This window comes from Molothrus ater, assembly GCF_012460135.2.
Source record: "Molothrus ater isolate BHLD 08-10-18 breed brown headed cowbird chromosome Z unlocalized genomic scaffold, BPBGC_Mater_1.1 matZ_random_MA35, whole genome shotgun sequence".
Lineage (NCBI taxonomy): Eukaryota > Metazoa > Chordata > Aves > Passeriformes > Icteridae > Molothrus > Molothrus ater.
This window is the reverse complement of record NW_023416471.2, coordinates 4,110,701-4,131,030: the sequence shown is the minus strand read 5'-3', so window position 1 is coordinate 4,131,030 and position 20,330 is coordinate 4,110,701. Positions and strand designations below refer to the sequence as shown.

The 20,330-nt window shown below is 39.6% G+C and overlaps 1 protein-coding gene across 1 annotated transcript in view; it reads right to left on the bottom strand.

The window, feature by feature from the left end:
• Window positions 1-10,289: 10,289 nt before the first annotated feature.
• Window positions 10,290-20,330, bottom strand: part of CAMK4 (calcium/calmodulin dependent protein kinase IV) — a 140,110-nt gene continuing 130,069 nt past the window's right edge. The window contains exons 9-11 of the mRNA XM_036403680.2: window positions 16,799-16,925; window positions 14,646-14,798; window positions 10,290-12,003 (exon numbers count right to left, since the gene is read on the bottom strand). Coding sequence (XP_036259573.1) covers window positions 11,830-12,003; window positions 14,646-14,798; window positions 16,799-16,925 — 454 coding nt within the window. The 3' untranslated portion in view covers window positions 10,290-11,829. The remainder of the gene's footprint in view (window positions 12,004-14,645; window positions 14,799-16,798; window positions 16,926-20,330) is intronic.

Genomic DNA, 20,330 nt, shown 5'->3' with positions numbered 1-20,330 from the left:
TGTAAAGTGTGGTAGGGGTAGGTATAGAGGCCACTTGGGATCTTAGGATAATCCTTAAGGACATTAATTATTAGAATTGGTAAAAGATTGATATTCAAACCCATTTCCTGGTGAAAGATAATAGAAAGCTGAGAGAGATTTTAAACCTACACGAAATGTTAAATGTTCTCTAGAAAAGAATATATCCTGAAGTCCTAAACCACCATTCTAACACATTCTGCCTTTTCCAGTCTGCATGGGCTGTGCTGGTGACTCAGTTTTACAGTTCATATAGGGGCTGCTTATCATGGAGTTAACCTTCTTTGGAATTGTGCCACTAGCAGGGAGAAAGCAGACACAGATGGTAGCAGCATGTGGCAGGAGATACCTGTGCATATTGCATAGCTGACCCACATGATAAGAAATGCCACATCTGGACTAAGGAGCCTCAAATACCAACACATTACCCAGAACTGCCTTCTCTGGAGTTACTTTCTTTAAAACATTTCTTTCAGTGTGCCAAGACACTGGGACAAGCTAATAATCCTTAGGTTACCTGTATCAAAGATCAACTGATCTTAGAAGATCAGTTATTGCCTGAAGTGTAACTGGAAACTGACCTTGCTCAGGCCCTCACTGGACCAGTTTGGCTCTGCCCTGGGATGCACGGGGGTAGAAATCACTTCCTGAGCTCTGTACCTGGGCCTTGCTGACCTGCCTGCCAGCAGAGACCCCTCTCTGTGGCAGTTTATAACCCTGGAGAGAAAATTATTATGCCAAGATTCTGTGACTGTCTCAGCCTGCAATTTGGGTTCCAGTCAGGGAGCATTGCTGCTGAGGCATTGGTGTCACTAATTCCAGCTCCAGGGTGCACTGGGGAGGCAGGGCAACAACGCTCAAGTGGATGCATTTGAGCCGCAGCAAACACGAATTTGGTCAACTCATGTTATTTGGGTGCCATACAACCCCTCCTTGTTATATGCCTAACAGGATTTCAAGCTCCTCGCAATTTGAAGGGGGAAGGAAAGAAACCACAGCAGGCCTTTTTGCTGGAGCATAAGCCATGTCTCCAGAAACCACCCTCTCTTCTGCATACAGGATTAACGATGCAGCCTGTATGTGCGCAGCCATATCTGCAGAATTTCATGGTCTCTCTGTTTCAATCAGCTAAAAGAAAATAAAATTTTGTATATGCTCAACATGGGCAAAACATCTTTGTGTTCTGCTGTGTGCCTCCCAGCCCACCCCATGGGAATAGAGCTTCAGTGGAAATGAAATTGAGGAAATCTTGATGACCACCACTAATACCAAAGAAGTGAGGAAGAGGGAAGAGACCCTCCATGCACTTTTTTTTTTTTAATATCAAATGAAAGTATGTAGAATTCATTATGGATGTAAAAATATTGAATCACTTCTCAAAACTACCTGCATCATGGGATATTTGAAACATAATTTTGGGGATATGTAAAATGTTGAAGGAAACAAGTGCCTGAACTGCTGAGAAGGACATCATAACTACAAAAGCCCAGTGCTTTTTAAAGAAGACTTCACTAGACATCAACAGAAATGCAGAAATTTGATAGTTATGAGGCAGGATCATTATGTTTAACTCCCCAGCTATCTTAACTCATTAAAAGTTCCTCTGACTTGTTAATTCTTATTTCCCATTTCCTTATTTGCCTCAAGTTCACTATAAAGCCAGTGTAATGTTGTGCTGTATCACGAGCTCCAACTCAGCTGTTTGATGTGCTATTTTTAAGAGGTCAGGCAAAAGCAAACAACCCTTGAGCTCCAGGGGGAGCTCGAAGCCAGCTTGATACTTGCCCTCTTCTTTCCTTTGGTCTTTCCACTGCCCTTTTCCATTCTGTTACAGAGGTGTGACCAAGATGATTTCATGAAAGTGCAGTAAGAATATATGCCTTGCATTAGCTTGGGATAAGATTCAGCAACATCCATGGAAGTGCCAAATTAAACTATTTTTTTTCCTGGAGCACTGTTGCCATGCAAAATGTCTTGTGGAGCTTATAATAATATATTTCTTACATTGCTCCAGGATGGAGAGATTTTGTAAAATCATCTCCCACAAAAGGATATGAAGGAACTTTGCATTCATGCAGTTTGCAGGCGTAGGAGTTGTAGGTGACAAGAATAACAAGATGCTCCAGTACCAGGCAAGACAGGACACCACTGAGGGTGATAGATGTGGGAACAGAGCAGAGAAATTTAAAAAAAACCAAGTCCTTTCAACATGTCAGTCTTGCAATGTTCTCCATTCAAGTACCATGTGCAGCTTTTGACGACATAGCTCAAGACAAAGAGTAGTCAACTAAAAGCAGAAAATTCATATTCCAGTAAGAAGAGGAGTGTAAGACTTCTGGGGTAAAGGATTTGTTTGTGCTGCTGAGAGAAAAGGATGCTGAATGAAGGAGCACATTGGATTTGGTTACAGTAAACAAATCATTGTGAAATGGCTGCAGAAAACAAATCATTGTGATAGAAAAACTGTTAACTGCAACAAAAAGACTTGGGACTTTGTAAAATACTTCCCAGTTAAAAGAGAAGCAGAACTAAAATGCACAAGGAGGTGGTAATTTCTTAATTGCTGGAAGTAATTAACAAAAAGGGACACAAGCATCTATATCACATAACCCACCCCTGGGACACAGAGGAAGCCTGGACAGCCCCTAGTTTTGTACTCCACCATTAATAACAGATTTTGTTTGTTATTCAGCTGCTAACTTTTGAGGAAAGAGGAGCAGGGGAAATGCTGTGCCAAGCTGGAATTCAATCTGGCTTTGCAATATAACCAATTAGTACCCATGATGACTCCTCTTTATAAGGATGAATATTGTTCCTTACTCTACATTGAGCATTAGCTATCAGCAAATAATAGATGTAAACTTTTCTAGATTTACTAGTTTATTTAGCATCAGATCCGTCATGCAAGACACTTATTAAAAATAGACATCCCAGCACTGAAGCATTTTCTCATGGCTTATCAGCATTCCCATGCAAACACACAAGGAGGTACACTTGTCCCACACACAATACATGGAAATAACGAAATCGTCATTTTTTTCTGGTTCAAATTTCTCTCTAATTCACTTGCACAGTATAAGAAAATTTACTACACAAACAGGCCTAATCAGAAGCAAAAGGGTAAAGTTAAACAAGCAGACTATAAACTGCTATTTAGTTGCTTACATCTTTGCTAGTATAAGAAAAGAGTGTTGATAGTACAGGATTTCTTACACATTAAGCAGTAAGTTAAGGATTCAGGAACACAGGACATGGAGCTAATTTGAGAGAGTCTGCTATATATATTTACAACATTCTTCATTGTTATTAGTTGGAGTCCAGCCTCCACTGCTCTGAGATCAACGAGCTTCTGTAACAGGCTTATAAAATATTTTGTGTTATTAATCAAAGGCACCATTTTTTCTGTTTGTGTTGGAAACATCAGCACATACCCTAACCATCCAGCATACAGTATTCTTGAATTAACAAAAGCACAATATTCCCTCCTTATGGTCCTCATCCAGCCAGAAGCCTCCAAACCAAGGCCAAGCCTTCATGTATCACACTTCTTCCAAGCCTCCAAACCATGCACCCTTCATGTATCACACTTCTTCAGGTTAAAATCAGTTTAAGCTGATGAGCTCCTTACTCTGGGTGGGGAGCAGCCAGGCAGCCTCTGCTTGGAATCCCTGATCTTGCAAGGGTGTGGTGGTATAACTCCTGGGGACCAACAGACTTCTTCCCCCAGGCCAGAGAGCCTCAATGAGTCTTCCCTTCTCCTGCTCCCTGACAAGCTGGAACAGCCACCACTACTGCTTCCCTGCAATAACATCCTGTTCATGGTGGACTTGACAGTGCTGGGTTAACAGTTGGACTGCATGATCTTTCCCAACCGATCTCTTCCAAAGGTCTTTCCCAGCCTGGATGGTTCTATGGTTCTATGATGTGGGTTCACCTCCACCTCTCCATCTTTCCTTCTCCCTGAGCAGCCATTTCAGAGGTAATTTCTCACAAGCATAGGCCACTTGTCTCCATGTATCCCAAAAAATAAAGCCAAAAAAAACCCCAAGGAACAACCAGACTTGAAAACAATGTCCTCTTATGGAACATTCAGTAAAATTTCTGCTGTTTAATCAGAAGTGTTAGCATGACATCTCATGAGGATTTGGTGTGAACAAGGAAGTGTTCTTCTTTCTTTGTGTGAACAAGCACAAAGAAACTGTTTGGGTTAGCTCTCACCAGTTAGTAGTTGTAACTGTCCTTGTTTTTAATTCCTTTCAGTAAAAAGAATCTTCATTTGTAATTATTGTCTCCCTGCAACCAAGGTGGTAATGATTTGAGCAGTGCAAACAAGGCACCTGTCACTACACTGGAGGTAGTACATTGATGATGGAACCAGCCTTGGATGCTCTGTAGGGTCCTTGTCATTCCTGAGGAAAATACTTCTCAGGGAGGACACTGCTGCAGCAGGGTTTAGGAGGTATTTCAAAGATATTTTTGTCAAAATATACATACAGTCCATTTGCTTAGTTTCATGAAATTTTTCTTGACAAACTTCAGTTTTCTGTAAAAGACTACTTCAGGCCCCCATGGCCAGCTGAGGGAGAGACGACTGGGGAACATATTAATAGTACAAACAATACAACTTCAATGTCTTACAAATGAAGGGTAGGGTCAGTGGTGACATTTTTCCATCTAGAGGAGGCTGTCACTGGATACATGTGTTTGCACTACTTCCAGAAACATGGCTGGTGGGCATATCAGGAAAATAACAGAAATCAAGAAACTTGAGACCTCAGAATGTACATATATAGACACTTCTCACTTTATCCTTTGTTGTCACAAAGCTAAAAAGGAGCTCCTTTTGGTGTGTTCTGTAGCAGACTTCTCTGGTGTGTTTGTTGTGGGTGGTTATTGTGCAGTTTTATTTGGGGATTTGTGTAGTTGTGCTTGTTCATGCAAATTTCACATTTGTAAGTAACATCATCATGCTTTGGGATCTGAGGGCTGATAGGATAGTGTAGACCCCTATGCACAGTTCTGTGTATGACCAAATATGACTCAATAGCTCCTAGAACATACAGTCTCTGGGACAGATCACATGTAAATCAAACCCAATGGTTTGTCCTCAGCTTTCAAATGACCAGAATAGCTGCTTCAAGTAATTTGAAATAATAATTTCAATTAGAAGAGCTAACCCAGATCCACCCAACATAGGGATAATAATTACAGTCTTTTTTGTTGTTAATGGGACTTTCCCTCTGTGTACTTATGCAGATACAATGATTGGCTCCACAATTTTGTATTACAAAGCAGATCATTATTTACAGTTCCAGGCAACTAATGGGACCACGTGCTCCAAACCGACTTTGCAGCTTCTTGTGCTAACACTGTAAATGGCAACATGGCATAAAATAGGATTCTAAGTGTGTCAACTCATATTATGTAAACAGTATTAGGAAGGTCACTGGTCACAGAACACATGATATTTTTCAGAATTCCCAGACCTTACTTATCTCTTTGGATTGACCTAAACAATGTCTTCCACAGAAGGAAAAAGGTGCTGTTGGCAAAGGAGCTTCCTGGTGCTGAGGAGCAGAACCTGGCACAGTGCTGTTCTTGTGCCTCTTTGCTCTGAGCCACTCACCCTGTGCCTACAGCAGCCCAGGTGCCTTCATTTTCTTTTGGGAGAATAACCCAAGAAGCTCAGTTATTTTCTGTGTCTGTCTGGCACTTGTTGCACACCAGTGAGCTATTTCTGTCAGCCAGGTATAGGCTGTTAAGAAAGGAATCTGAAGGTGCCAGCAAACAGCATGAGTCTGGGAACTGGAGAGGGAAAGTAGAAATACCTCTGCCTGGGTACCAACTGGCAGTGACAAATCACACCAGGGATGGCTGACAGAGAAATATATGTACTGACTGGTGAAACCCAGACTCTTCTGGGAGCAGAAGAGCAGGAGTGAAACCCTCTGATGGAACCAAGGGCAACAGCAGATTTGGAAGGGCTGAAAAGCTGAAACCTGCCAGGTGTCAGATGGCTCTTTACCCACTGACTGGCAGCTGACAGCTGCTCCTGGGTGCCCCTGGGCCAGGAAAAAAGAGATGAAGCACAAAGAGGAAGAATAACGATAAGCCCTTTAGCCATTAATGTTAACACATGTTAACACAAACTCTGAAGCCAGAGTTTCAAACAGAAAAAAAAAATCCCTTTCTTTTAAGCTTTGCTCTTTATGTATCTTCCTATAGGAAGAACTCTGTGCTACTTCATAGGGGCAAACACTTGCTGTTAAATATACCTTGGCCAGTAAACATCTTCCTTTTAAACAAATAAAGGGCCCAACTGTTCTCACACATGCTGTGGATGGAGCATCACTGGGCAGGGTTTCTGTGCAGTTTGGGGAAGCTCCAACTCCTCACAAAATGGTGTTCTTGTGTTGTCACTCCTCTTCCACACCTGTACTGAGCACACCAATGGAAGGCTTTGAAATGATCTTTTTTCCAGCTGTGTCTTGGAAGGAGCCAGAGCAGGGCAAAACTCCGTACTGTTGTATTTGTTATCTTCCACACCTTGATTTGCATTACTGAATTTCATCAGCAAAGATCTATGTACACCAGACTGATAATCATTATAGTTTCAGGTCCAGCTGAGTAATGCTGGCAAGGGACAAATGATGGCTTCAAACTGCGACTGTTGCAACTTTTAATACAGACTTGGTTCTCAGATTGTTCAGCCGTCTCTGCTTTTTATTTGATAAATTTATATATTTATGTGTTCATGTACATATTCAGATTTCAATCTATAATTCTACTGCTAAATTCAGAATTGGGCCACTTCAAGTATTCCATTATATTCCTCCTTCTGTACTATGCCTATTCCCAAAATATTTGAATGCCTTACAATAATAACTGCATTCATGTTCTCTTTTCCACTTGGGAGGGGTAGAAGAGGATGTATGTATTTATTGAATTTTTAGTTATGTGTATGTATATCGTTCTATCCTTCTATTAGTTAGAGGATTCACACTCCAAGGAATGCTCTTCAATGCTCCTTCAGCAATCTTCTGTATTACTCTGGCCAGAAATTTTACCTCCCAGATGTAAAGAATCTGCAGCCTTGCCGGTAAGAATTTATATGTCTTCTGGAACTAAGATCATGAAATCACAAAATCACAGAATGGGTAAGGCTAGAAGTGACCATTGGCACGGTCATCTGGCCCCAACTCTCTGCTCAAGCCAGGCTACCTAAAGCACATTGCATAGGATTGTGTCCAGGTTCTGGAATATCTCTAGTGAGGGAGATATTGCCTCTCTGGGCAATCTGTCCCCAGGTGTGGACACTTGCACAGAGTAAAGAAGCTCTTTCTCATGTTCAGGGGGAACATCCTGGACATCAGTTTCTGCCTATTTCCTCTTGTCCTATTGCTCAGCACCATGGAGCAGAGCCTGGTCCATTCTCTTGGCACCCTTCTTTCAGGTATTCCCATGTATTAATGAGATCCCCTCTCAGACATCCCTGAGGGGCAAGCTCCCTCAGCCTTTCCCCATAAAAGAGTTGCTCCTGTCCTGTCATCATCTTTGTAACACTCTGCAACCCTAGCTTTAGAGCTCTGTGTCTACACTAGGCAAATATTTCCCTCATATTTTTCCCCTTTTCCTTCCTTATTTTCTTGTTATTCTGCAATGCAGCTGATGTTTTTTTGTCAAGAAAACATGGTATTGTGCAGGGGCTTATCAGGGAATTTAATATAAAATTTTTTATACAAAAGAAGAATGAACTCTGTTTATGTTCCAGCTGGATTAACTCTGATAGGAAATAAAGGATATTCTTTGAGTTGTTATTGTTTTATAAAGTAACTTTAAGGATGTTCTGCCTGTCTCTTATATTACCTTAGTTATCTTCAGGATTTGTGTGTATCCCTAGCACTGGTCTCTATGTCTAACTGTACATCTTTCTTGGTCAGCCTCTGATATTTTTTGTTACATGAATGCCATGCCTCCATAAGTTGTGCACACATAACCTCAGCAGCAACAATGTTGGCTCAGCCACACAAAAATTAGTTCTTCTCCAGGAGGAAAAGCCTCTGCACAAGCCTCGGGTCAAGGCACTGTGCTGACACTTGTGTCTGCCATTCTGTAAGCAGGCAATGTGCAGGACAATGTGCAAGGATCTGCAGGGAGTCCTCCACTCCACACTTTATAATACTGCTCTCAAAACCCCAGAGATGACCCAGCACATGTGCAAGAGCTGAGGGACATTTATTTAAAGACAAGGGCTTATTTTCCAGAGTCCTGCTGCATTTGCTGCTTGTCAGATATTGCTTTCCTTCTGCTGAGTTGGACACTAACAGCTCCCAGTATCATTTTCCCTTTCCCTGCTGCAGAAAATGCGGTGTTGTCCTCACTTGTCCTATGGCTGCCAGCTCTGTCTGTCTTCCACTTGCAGTGTGAGTTGTAGGAGAAGGTGATTCATTTGGAAAGTGTGGAGGCCTAGTGACAGTGAGCCACAGCCTCCTGCAGCCTGGGCCACCCTGCTGGTCTGAGCCACTTCAAATAACTTTTTGGTTGATGCTTTGATCCTGCTTTGCTACCACACAGCATTTCAGAGCATTTTGCTGTATTCACCAAGGCAAAGGGACTGCTGGGCAGTTTTTATCATACTCTGTGTGCCCAACAGCTTGCTCATTTGTGTGGACAAATAGTACCCTTCTTCTGAAGCACCTGCTGTATCAAAAACTTTTGCCTGGATGGTATTCTGCATTCAGAAGTTTGATTATGGCATGTCTGCCTCTTTACAGCATGTTTGCACACTTTAGAGTACAAACTTCAGCCAACAAACCAGCACCAGTCTCACACAGTGCAATCTATTGTGTCATCCACAAAATTACAAGCAAAAGTGTTTGGAATTACAGGAAATCTGTTCTATTTTGGAGGGAATCTTTCTGAAACTGGGAAAACCCCTGCTGTGGTGCAAAGGCAGGACTTCCTTAGCCATTTAACAGCAATCTTTTCATCATTTCAGCTCTAAAATATTACCCTACAATTGACTAGTGCTGAAGTCTGCTTTTACAGGAAAAGTTTTACTAAGTTGAAATACTTCAAAAATATTGGAAAGTTTCCCCTTTTGTACTTAAAGAACTTTGTTAATATGTTAAATATTCTAAAGAATTAAAGCTCAGTATTTCAACAGAAAAGAGCACAAGTAACTTTCTAATTAGCTTATAACCATGGATTTGGAAACATCTGCTCTTTCCCCAGTAGTTTTCAAGTGTGTTCACATTTTTCAGCCATAGTAAGACACTGATGTTGCACATCCCAGTCTGCACTACAGCAGATGCCACCAGGATGTGATTTTTCAGACAAAGCCAATGCAGGTAACACCTGCATCTTCCAGTGCATGCATACACCCAACTGCTGTCATACATCAAATATATCAGCTAGGCACTGTGCTTTGCCAAGTCATGTACTAGTAATCACAGCCTCAGCACAGACATCCTGATTGCTTAATATTGAGTATGATAAAAACAAAAACAACTGAAGCCCCAGAGCCTAACACAAAACTGAGTTGTCTCTGAAGATCATGCTGTCACAGAGAGCTCTTAGATATCTTAGATATCTATGCTCTTAGATATCATCAGCTCATAGTTATGATATTCTGTGGTATAATTTAGCAAAAACCACCACTGGGAATCAGCTGGGACCACTTTTCAGCTCAACAAACTGTGCCTCAGACGAAGGAATTTATACTCAAGCTCTCACAGATGTGCAGTTACTGCTCAGCCAACTCCATTTCTGCAGGTTTGAAGCAATTATCCCAAATGAAGGAGAAATAGTACAGAAATCCAGCGTCTCCCATCAAATTTCCCTACTGACTGAATTTGGATGACTTCACTACAGTATAGGAGAGTGGAGTAAAGTAGCTGAGAACTGCCTCTTTCCTTCAGTGACCTGAAAGGAGGTAAGACAGACAGTAAAAAGTGAGACAGGTGGATGTATCTATGATCTTCTCCAAAGTTATTAATCTTGCTGTACTTGTTTCCAAGGGAAAAATCTGTAAAAGTGTCACGTTGGCTTGCATACAGCTGTTATGCCCCTGCCAGATGTTTCTGCTGACCTCAAAGTGTGTCCTTTGAAAACTGAATGGATGCATGTATACTTTACATTTCAACCCTTCCTAGTTAGCAAAACTTTTTGTTCAAATTCAGAGAGTTCTGAGAAATGGATAAAAAATCTCAAGTATAATAGATCCATTAGCATGCATTTTCACCCAGTAAAGACAGGATCTTTAATCCTCCTTTATATATTAATTTAGGGCACATTTTATTTATTAAATCTACCATACGAATAACATTGTATTACCCTTTAATTTCATCAGGAAATGTAGTTATTGAATGCTTTATTAAAGTCTTGTTTTTTTCAGTAGCTGCTATATTTTTTCAAGGCAAGTTGTGCAAGGCCTAACAACAACATAAAAACAATTAAAGCTAAAGAGGAATGATGATTGTATTAGGATGTTAGGTAACTATCAGTATTAAAAAGTTTAACAAGCACAAATGACATTTTTGTATGTCAGGTTCTTTTTGCGATTTTTGTAATATATCAGTACAATAGTCACATGCTGTCAAATAGATAACAAACAAGTGTAAGTGGTCATACACACTGATGCACATTAGTTTTTCAGTTCCTAACAATCACATTCAACAAGAACATCAAGATAGCTGAAGAGCCTGACCCTACTTTTGCAAGCTGATTGATGCACACAGCTGCTAACTCAAGACAGCTCTGGGTGGATGCAACATCGTGCTGGTGGATCACTTTACAGGACGCATCCTTTGTTAGGAAAATGTGGACTAATTACAAGTGGAAACTGCTCACTCATGAGGTTAAATTACTCAGGAACCAACTAGATTATACTACTTGCTCCCAGACCTTGCATAAGAGTGTTTCCCCAAAGCAAAATCAGTAATTGTGAAATAGCTTCCTTCAAGCATTTACAGCTTATTTAAATGTAGATTATTCCCTTAGGGTTTATAAAATGTCTTCTATCTGCAGATTAGAATTTTAATGAAGAAATAAAATGGTATGCCAGAAATTTGCATGTATTTTAATCCTTGTTTAGTGTGTGGTTTTGTTTTGCTAACACTTTACTGTGGAATGAAATAACAGAGTAATTTTGGTTGTTATTAAAATACTGTATATAAACAAGAAAAGTCAGAATAAGGCATTCTCAATGCAAGTTTGAACAATGTACATTTTCATGCCCAGTGGAACTACCATTTCAATTTCTTCTCAGAAGTAGTGGAATGTTTTTTTGTGGTTTTTTTTCTTTTTTTTTGCATGTAAATCCCCAAATACTTTTTCAATTTTACAGATAAAAAACATTATTTCATACATCAGTTTTAAAAGCATTGGTTTGGTATTTCCTTCCATTTTTCTGCTGAAGGACTATGAACCTGGAAGGAAACAGTTCAAAGAAACTCACAACATAGATAAGACACCTACTTCCATAAAACCAAACAAAATAGCATTTTGTTTCAAATGCCACCTAGGAACACTAGATAGATGAAGTATACACATTATGGTAGGTAGTTAATAATCCCCATGTTTTCACCTGCCGATATTACTGCAAATTACACTGTTTCCATGACATGCCTAATGGAACAGTTTACTATTTTCATAAGCAGTCACATGCACTGAAGGTAGGATCATCAGGTGGGGCCTGTGACACCCCAAAGCAGAACCAGAGAGGCCAAGCTTGCTAATCTCTCTTGCTGGATGACAAGGTAGCTGGTGTATGAAATGACATCTCCGCTGACATGAGCGAGCGCCATCGATCTAAGGCATTTCTCCGGGAGCCGCCGCTGTCGCCTCCTGCGAGGGATTTTCTGTGTCCGCGGGCTGGCTGTTGTGGCCGGGCGCCGGGCTGGGGCCGGCCTTGTGGCCCTCGTGGGCGCTGTGGCTGCTGGCGCTGCCGAGGCGTGTGGAGGCCACCACAGCTTTCACTGCAGCCTGGGAGAGAGGGGACCAAGCAAACATTCCTTAGGGAATGCGGCCCGTGGGCACGCGGCACTGCCCCGACAGCAGCAACTACATTCAGTCTTCCTGGGAATGTCAGCTTTGGATACCTGCCTGGGCCCGGGTGGATTTAGAAAGCCACCTGGCATACTGGGTTGAGGTTTAAAATTGCTGCTTTCACAAGGTTACAGGTTGGGTGACGTGAACTTTTTTTTCAGCTATACTTGCTGTTTTTTTTGTTTCTTTTGGGGTTTTTTTTGTTAGATTTTTTTTTTTTGCTTTGTTTTGTTTTGTTTGTTTTTGTTTTGGTTTTTGTTTTTGTTTTTGTTTTAGAAATTACTTCAGGTGTCCTGCCCTGAAGCCTGATGGCAAAAAAGAAAGTCATCATCTTCTGTCATAATAATAAAAAACACCAGTACTACCACTGATTATTCCATGAAAATTTCACAAAGAACACAATATTTTTCACTATTGCACTGTTGTATATTCCAAGCACAATGTTGCAGAGCAGATGGGCACCTTCCTAAGTATAGGCATATGAAAATACACACTAGGAGGAGGATTTCATATCACATGTAATATCACAAAATGAAGACACATATGAAGACAGGTATATTAGCCCTTGCCTTGAACAGTTTTATTGCCTGAAGAAAACCAGACATACAGAGGTGAGGAAAATAAATGCTAATTTCTGTGTGCGACAGCTCAAGCTATTTTTGACTTGGCAGCTTTTGCTTAGATCAAAGCAGGTCTGCAGGAAGAGATGAAGAATATAGCAAGTTTTATGGATTCTTTGGAGAGGTAATCATACACATACACACACACACACACACAGAAAACACACACAAAAAAGAAACAAACAAAAAAGTCCCACAAAGAAATAAAAAGGAAAAAAAGATTTTAATGAAAAGCAGATAACATAAACATTGTCAATAGAAAAGAATCAGCTACAACAGATTATGAAGAAATACTATAAGGCATAAACCAAAGAAATGGGCAAGAATTTTGAGAGAGTAGACCTCTTAAAGGAAAAATCACAGACATCCACATTGGTGGTGAGAGGACATTGGGAAACTGATCACAAATGGAACAAGCCACTTAGTGATACTATAATGTCTAAAGGCACTTTCAATGTAATTTAGTGTCGCAAGAAGTGTTGGATGTTTATGAAACAAATTCAACACAGCCTATGAGAAACCAAATCTTGACTGAAACCTTTAGAGTTACTCTTTAAAATTTGTCTTTACATAAAGAAAGTCTGCTGATGGACTTTTATGTTGGGAAAGAGAAAATAATTGCATATTATTCTTAATAACAAAACAACAGCCAAAGCGTGTACTCACTACTTTGATGTCTGCTTTGGTTTTATTTTTTTGACCAGGAGTTAACTGTCAAAAAATTTATTGTTTCTTTTACAGATATATTGTGGAAAATTATTAACTCTACAAGAAGCTAACTGCTAACTTCAATCAATCCTCTTAATAATTGGAGATTTGGTAATTTAATCTTCAACAGAGAAGCAATGAAGAAATAAACTTATAAAAAGTGATAGTTTGTAATCACAAAAGAATAAATTGATTTAGTGTAGGGGTCTAAATAAAATGAGCTTCAAAAATATCTCTGGTGTAAAAAATATAAAGAAAAACAAAATCAAAATGTCAATGTGAATTATATCTATAATCTCTGAGAACTTTGTAAATGACAAAACACATTTCTTTGCCCTGTAGAAATTCTCTGCTACAGTTCTCTACTAAAAAGAAATAGCAAAGCCAAAGTTAAGGCTCAGTTTTTTTGTGAATGGATTTTTCTATGGAATTTACTAAAGCTCTCAGTTAAGTTGCTTTTACTCTAATTCCCCAGGGCTACAAGGGCAGCTTCACTGTAGCTGTTACTAACAATTCCTGTGCTGAGGTATCCCTGGAATTATCTCCTGATCAGATGAAAATCTTTAAAAACTAAATAACGTATTAGGAGAAAAGAAAGTTTCCTGATACTATGTCAGTCAGGTGACCAATTGCCTGCTATTTGCACCTAAAGACATTTCCCTGCTTCTTCCCATGGCAGATATGTGGACTGTATGGTAAAGGAGCATCCTGGGGATATTTATGGACCTACACATCTGAAATGCTGACTCAAGTTCATACAGAAGGATGGCTTAAACCTCCTGCTTTGAATTGACAGGTACAGGTGGGTTAGGGATCAAAATATTCTTGAATAGACTAACTTTCTTCTAGATTGATGGATGCTTATTAAAAAATTACTCAGTATGCCGTTCTTTCTGGTCAGTATTCTAAGGATGCACCAGCAATACAGGACAGATGGATGGACAAAAGCAAGAAAGGAAGAAGGGAAGAAAAGATGGAAAGTAAGGACTTTGTGAAAGGTGTGTACATCCTCAGTGGTCCTATCTGTGTAGATAGAGTTTTCAATCAACTTCACCAATTTTTTATTTGTTTTGGCTTTGGTCATTGACTGAATCAACTTCAAACTTCTTCAATCTTCATCAGACATCTTAAATGAAAAGCTTCCATAACACCATGGAATATTGTCCTCAAAAATGTGCAAGGTTTCTGCAAGGCTAATAATTTAATTGCATGCTTTCATAGCCAGAACAGAGACTATGAGCAGAGACTTGCCTTAAGTTTACGCCGGGCATTGAATTCTTGAAGTTTCTTTTGTGCGTTGTCCATGTGTGCAAAGTTTATTGCCTTCCCTGTGACCCACGGGTGCTGCAAAGCCTGTAGAGTGGTGAGGCGTTTCTTGGGGTCTAAAACAATCAACTTTTTAACCTGCATCACAAGCAAGAAATACAAAAGACTGTCAACCTTATTCTTCATTCAAATTTACCTAGTTTTGCATTTGGGGGCTCTGGCCTTGGTTTGGAGAGCATCTTAGGTGAGACATTCTAAGAAACCAACAAGAGTTTTCATTTGTGTCTTTGCAAGTATTTTGCTTCTGGCATTTCTTGGTCCTCCATAAATAACATCTGATTAAGACAGCCACTAAGGGGGAAGAAAGAAGAGAAAGTACCAACTGGTTACCAACATATTAAGGGTATGTACCAATGCAGCTGACCTGTATCTATCATAGGCTCTTTCATGTCTGACTTGTCACAAAAACCCTAAGAGGTTCTCAAAGTCTCTAAGCAGTCTCTCTCTCTACTTCAGGATTTGGACAAGTCTTAAATTGGATTAGAAGGTTTAAATTATGCACACGCAGCTCCTGCAGGCTTGTACCATGCAGTCTCTGTCATATACATCACAAAGGAAATTTTTCTTTCAGTCACTGAAAGACCTCTTGTACATATTAAAAAAAGCATTGTACAAGTGTTTCTGTCTTAACCCACTCTGGAACTAATGCTGCTTACACCAGTCCTTCTATCACCACAGCCAGAAAACCTGGACTTCTACAAACATGACACCAGGATATTTTTGGGAAAAGGCACTGCAAACATACCCTTAGGACAGCAGATGGTCCTGCTGGGTACAAAGTGTGTCCAGTCAACTGACATTCCATAAGTTTTATTGTATCTCCGGACAAGTGGAGTTTTAAAAAAAGAAGAAAGGTGAGGATGGAGTAACAAAGTACACAGATGGCACTCTGCAGAGCCACACTTACCCAGGTCTCCTGACTGCAGACCCTCTTGGAGCAGTGCAAGTGATGGCACAGGGCTCCACTGCTCCTATGTGCCCAAGGGTGAGGGAAAACTTGCTTTAGGGTTCCCTGAAATCTCCCTACAAATACCTTTAAAGTTGCTGCCCTGAAGTGCATGCAGGAGAACAGGCATTGTGGTGAATATTGGTTGTGTCTACAAGGAAGTCTTTGAGTTAAAGAAATCCCTTCAACTGAACACTGAACTGCCCACAGCATGGGTTTTGAGAGTCATGGTCATCATTGTTATCTACAATTTCCTATGCAATGTTCAAAAGCTTTACCTGCAGACTGCTGTTTATCTGGCATTAAATGATATTTTTTTGGCCTTAGAAAAACTTCACATCTCATAAAACACCAAAAAAGTACTTTGAACTTCTTCAGTCCTTCCATTTGAAATATCCTGAACTACTTCACTAACACCAATGACGTAGTATTTTGTGACACAGTTTGTATGAGTGTATATGGAACAGAGCACTTGTGTTTTCAGTGCTTATGAAATAACTGAATTATGCAAGTTATTATTGACAAAAGTCAGACTCAAGCATACATATCTTTGCAGAACAGTGTCTCCTGGATCCAAATTACTTTATCCAGTAATAAAAGAATAGAGTGCAGATAGCATGCCAGCCCTTGCATTTTGCTAATGGAGCATATTTAAAAGGGGTCAGTCTTTCCTCACCTACCAAAAAAAAAAAAACTTTAACGGACAGAAAAAATATGTCAGAAAAAGCAGTGGGAGGAAAGTTTCATTCCTTTTTATATTCTTCCCCAAAATGCAGGCTTGAAAACTGCACAAAAAGAAGGGCTTGTTTCTACATTCCCTGAAGGTGTTTGCCCGGAAAAGATGAATGGTGAAAGACTTCAGAGCTGGAAGGAAAGGCAGGCATACACGAACACTGTGAGAGCTGCCAACAATCTATGGCTTGCTTCACAGAAGGACCTGAATATCCATGTTCTGAGTGCAAATTACAGCAGTGGACTAACAGGAGATATTAACAGCACCATAATGTAGCAAAGGCAAGAGGAAACAATTATGAACAATTAATTAACCAATTATTCTGCCCCCACCCCAAAATGGACTCTTTCTCAGTGGCAGAAATACTAAATACTCCAGTCTCATTTTTACTTTACTTACTAAATCCTTGGCATTCAGAGACACATCATCCCACCAGGGGGACACAAAGTCATATTCACAGCTCAGGATTCTCTTAAACATATACTGATCTCCCCTTTCATCATAAAATGGTTCAAAGCCACAAAGTCTGAAAGGATAAAAAAGAAATTAATTAATCAAAGTTTAATTAGTCTTGGGTTGTTATAAACAGTTCATGGCAGTATTTTTCCCTACTTTGTGTCCTGTAGTTCACTTTGGGAAACCATTCCTGGATGTACTCATGAACTCCTAATTCTACCTAACAGAGAGAAATGTGGTCATAAGTATTCTTAAACACTGGGAAAGGTTTTTCTAACTGTAATTTTTCTATTTTCATATGTTGGAACTATTAATATAGGATCATAGAGCATTTATCAGAATCCCTGTAACTCTTGCCAGAGGAAGAGGAATTAGCTGAGGAAACCCATCTTACACATGAAGTTAAAGTTTTTATATATCCAGTTAGGAATGATTTTTAGACATGTTCATCCCTGTACTTTTTTCCATCCTATCAGCCACAATATGTAAAAACCTTTGTTAAGTTTTCATGATTAGGCCTCATCTTTACTTAGGTAACCTACATACAATCTAGAAGTCTTGTGATCTCACTAATGACTGCATTTATAAATATATTGAATAATACAGATCCCAGCAGAGATCCACACCGCTGGCCTCAGGGAAAGCAGACTCATAGATGTGGTTTCCATTTGTATAATGTCCTTTTTTTATCGCTTCACTGCACTTTAATCACGCCTGCACACATAATCAGATTTTTTAAAGTGAATTTCCTATTCAGCCAGTATGTGATCTGAGCTTGACAGAGAAAGGCTATCTCCTCCTCTGCTTCCAGAAAATGCAACAAGCAGTAAGATGATGAGAGGAAAACAACAGCAGATCATAATGATCAAGACAGCAACAAATCTAGAAAAGCCTTACATTTTAACTTGTTTTTGTATGTTTAAACACAATGTGCTTACTGTTTTGAAAAAGGAGGCTGAGATTCAAGGAAGAAATGTGGTTTTGGGAGTGGTGCATAACCGTGGGTGGAACAGCTGCATCAAATTCCACTGCTGAAGAGGAGAAACACCTCATTGCAAGCACATTCTGGGCACATTATTTTTCCAAGTCTGGCAGAGGTGCATTAAAACACAAGGATCTAGCCTCAAAACCTTGTGCTTCAGTAGGTGGTGGGCAGGCAGAGCCCCTCTGCTGCTCCTGTTTGCTGTCTCTCCCATCACCATTTCTGGGTTGGCAGCAGGTCCCTGCTGTCCCATGGAACACCCCTGAGCAGCTCCCCTCACTGGCTCAGCCCAAACTGCCTTTTGGATCTGGCTAACCTATGACAGTAAGAACCTGCTAAAGTCTTGCTGTGACTGTGCTGGAAGCCTCCTAAGTGAGTTTTCTGTTTTCACTGTAACTCACTATTACCTATTGCTTTCCTACCAACAATTTCAATAGATATAGTTCTACTTAAAAATCCACTTCAGCAGAGAGTATTTTTTTTTTTTTGCTACATGCCAAAATAGATAAGTAAATCTAGAGGTGTGGTTTCAAATTAGATCAATTGAATCAGTGCAAAACCTCGTGTGGCTGCTCTTGATTTTATTTTATTTTGAAATAACATTTTATTATTCTGATTCACTTTAAATCAGGTACTTATATAAATAAAGGAAAAGTCAATGTAAGCAGCTTAAAAAACTACTAAAAAAGACCAGATTGGGTCTTGTGTCCTTTTAAGTAAGTTAGTGAAATAACATCCTTAATTAAATCCACACAATTTTAACTATTGGCAAAGAGTTTGTATTTTTTGACCACTGTCTGCATCTCAAACACGCAGAAGGATTTCTACCTGCTTTAGGAATAGAAAAAAGACTGCTCCTCTTGACTTTTAGAACTATACATGTGGCTTCCGTTAAATTATGGTAGTTTAAGGTAGTCAATGGGTCTTAATATAATTTGCCTCAGGAAAAATTGTTCTGTCAAAATATGTGTCGTTTTTTTTTTTAATCAAATGTAAGTCCACTTTGATTAATGGCAAGATACAGTTTTATGCAGATCCTCTGTAACATGGTTTTTAACTCTTATATCCACTTCATTTTAGGGGGACATACAGGAATGGTGGGGATTTTTTTGTCTCTTTGTAAGTGGAACTGAACTATGAGATGGAGACATGAAACATTGTCCTCTGGGCTCCAGGATTAATGACTTAGTAATTTTACATGTACCTTTCTGGTCTCAGTTTCTAATCCATCAGACATATTGATTCACAAAGCTTTACACACAATAGAAGAGTTTTAAATGTGGAGTACTGTTAAAGCTAAATGGAAGAGACAGCCAGGTGGATTTTTGCATCTTGTTCCTGTAGATCAAATTGGATTTTGAGGTGGGAGTAGGACAGGATTAGAAGGAGGAAAAATGGAAGAGTATCTGTAGTCATGGAAGAGTATCTGTAGTCCATCCAGGGCAGGAGCCCACACGCTTACATTTACACTCACACACTTGTAGAGGTTTAGTGTGGCTTGGGAGCATCCCCTGAAGAGCTGGAAGGTTTTGAGAAGATGCATATAGAAAATGCCAGATATTTAGGTAGGAACTGTTTGGAGTTTGTTGGAGCTTGCTTACACTTGAAAATAAGTTCTGCTTAAGAAAGGCTCTTAGTTTTAAGCGCAATAACTTCATTAGGCCTTGAGTAACTAGGAAAGGCCATAACTTAATCTAGGTGGCTTTGTAAAGGGACAACAAAAGTCACCTCTCCAGTCTTAGGGACCGCCTTGCTGGCAAGTTTCATATCTCTCTGCCATGAGTGGAAATCTTAGAAGTGACAAGAAATGAGGACCTGGCAGGCAATATCTGAGATGTGATCTTCAACACAAAGTCTGAATCTTAAACCAGACCATGACACAAAGATACATGCATTTAAAAGGAGCAGATAACAAGATGGGAAATAGGAATATTGTAGTCTATTATTTACAGGTACCAAAAAGGGGACCTTTGAATTATTTGAGGTTTATGTGCAGAAGAAAAGATGAATGTTTTCTGGCATTACTATCAGCATGTATGTATATTCTTACATGGACTTTTAGTATAAACACTAGAGAATATAATTTTTTCTTTGCAAAAGATAAAAATAACTATGTTATTCCACACTGTACTTGCTGGACATAGCAAGTAGTAGGGGAGGGATAATCGCCCACATGTATAAAATCCTCCATATCTTTAAGTTACATGTATAAAATGCTATTTTCTTCCCACAAAAGGCATCCTAGAAATATTGTATATTACTACACAAGCCGTCTACATATTGTCATTGCCAAGGGTCTAAATTAAGTCTCATAATTATTCTCCCATAAAGGAGGGAGTCAATACATCATATGCAATTTTCCTTCTCAATAATGTTCCTTTGAAAGATTCAATCAATACAATAAAGTAATTGTAATTCTTACCAATTGAATCATGACTAACCACAATAAGACTTAGACACAAATGCCTACTTAAACACAAGTGTTTGGAACTT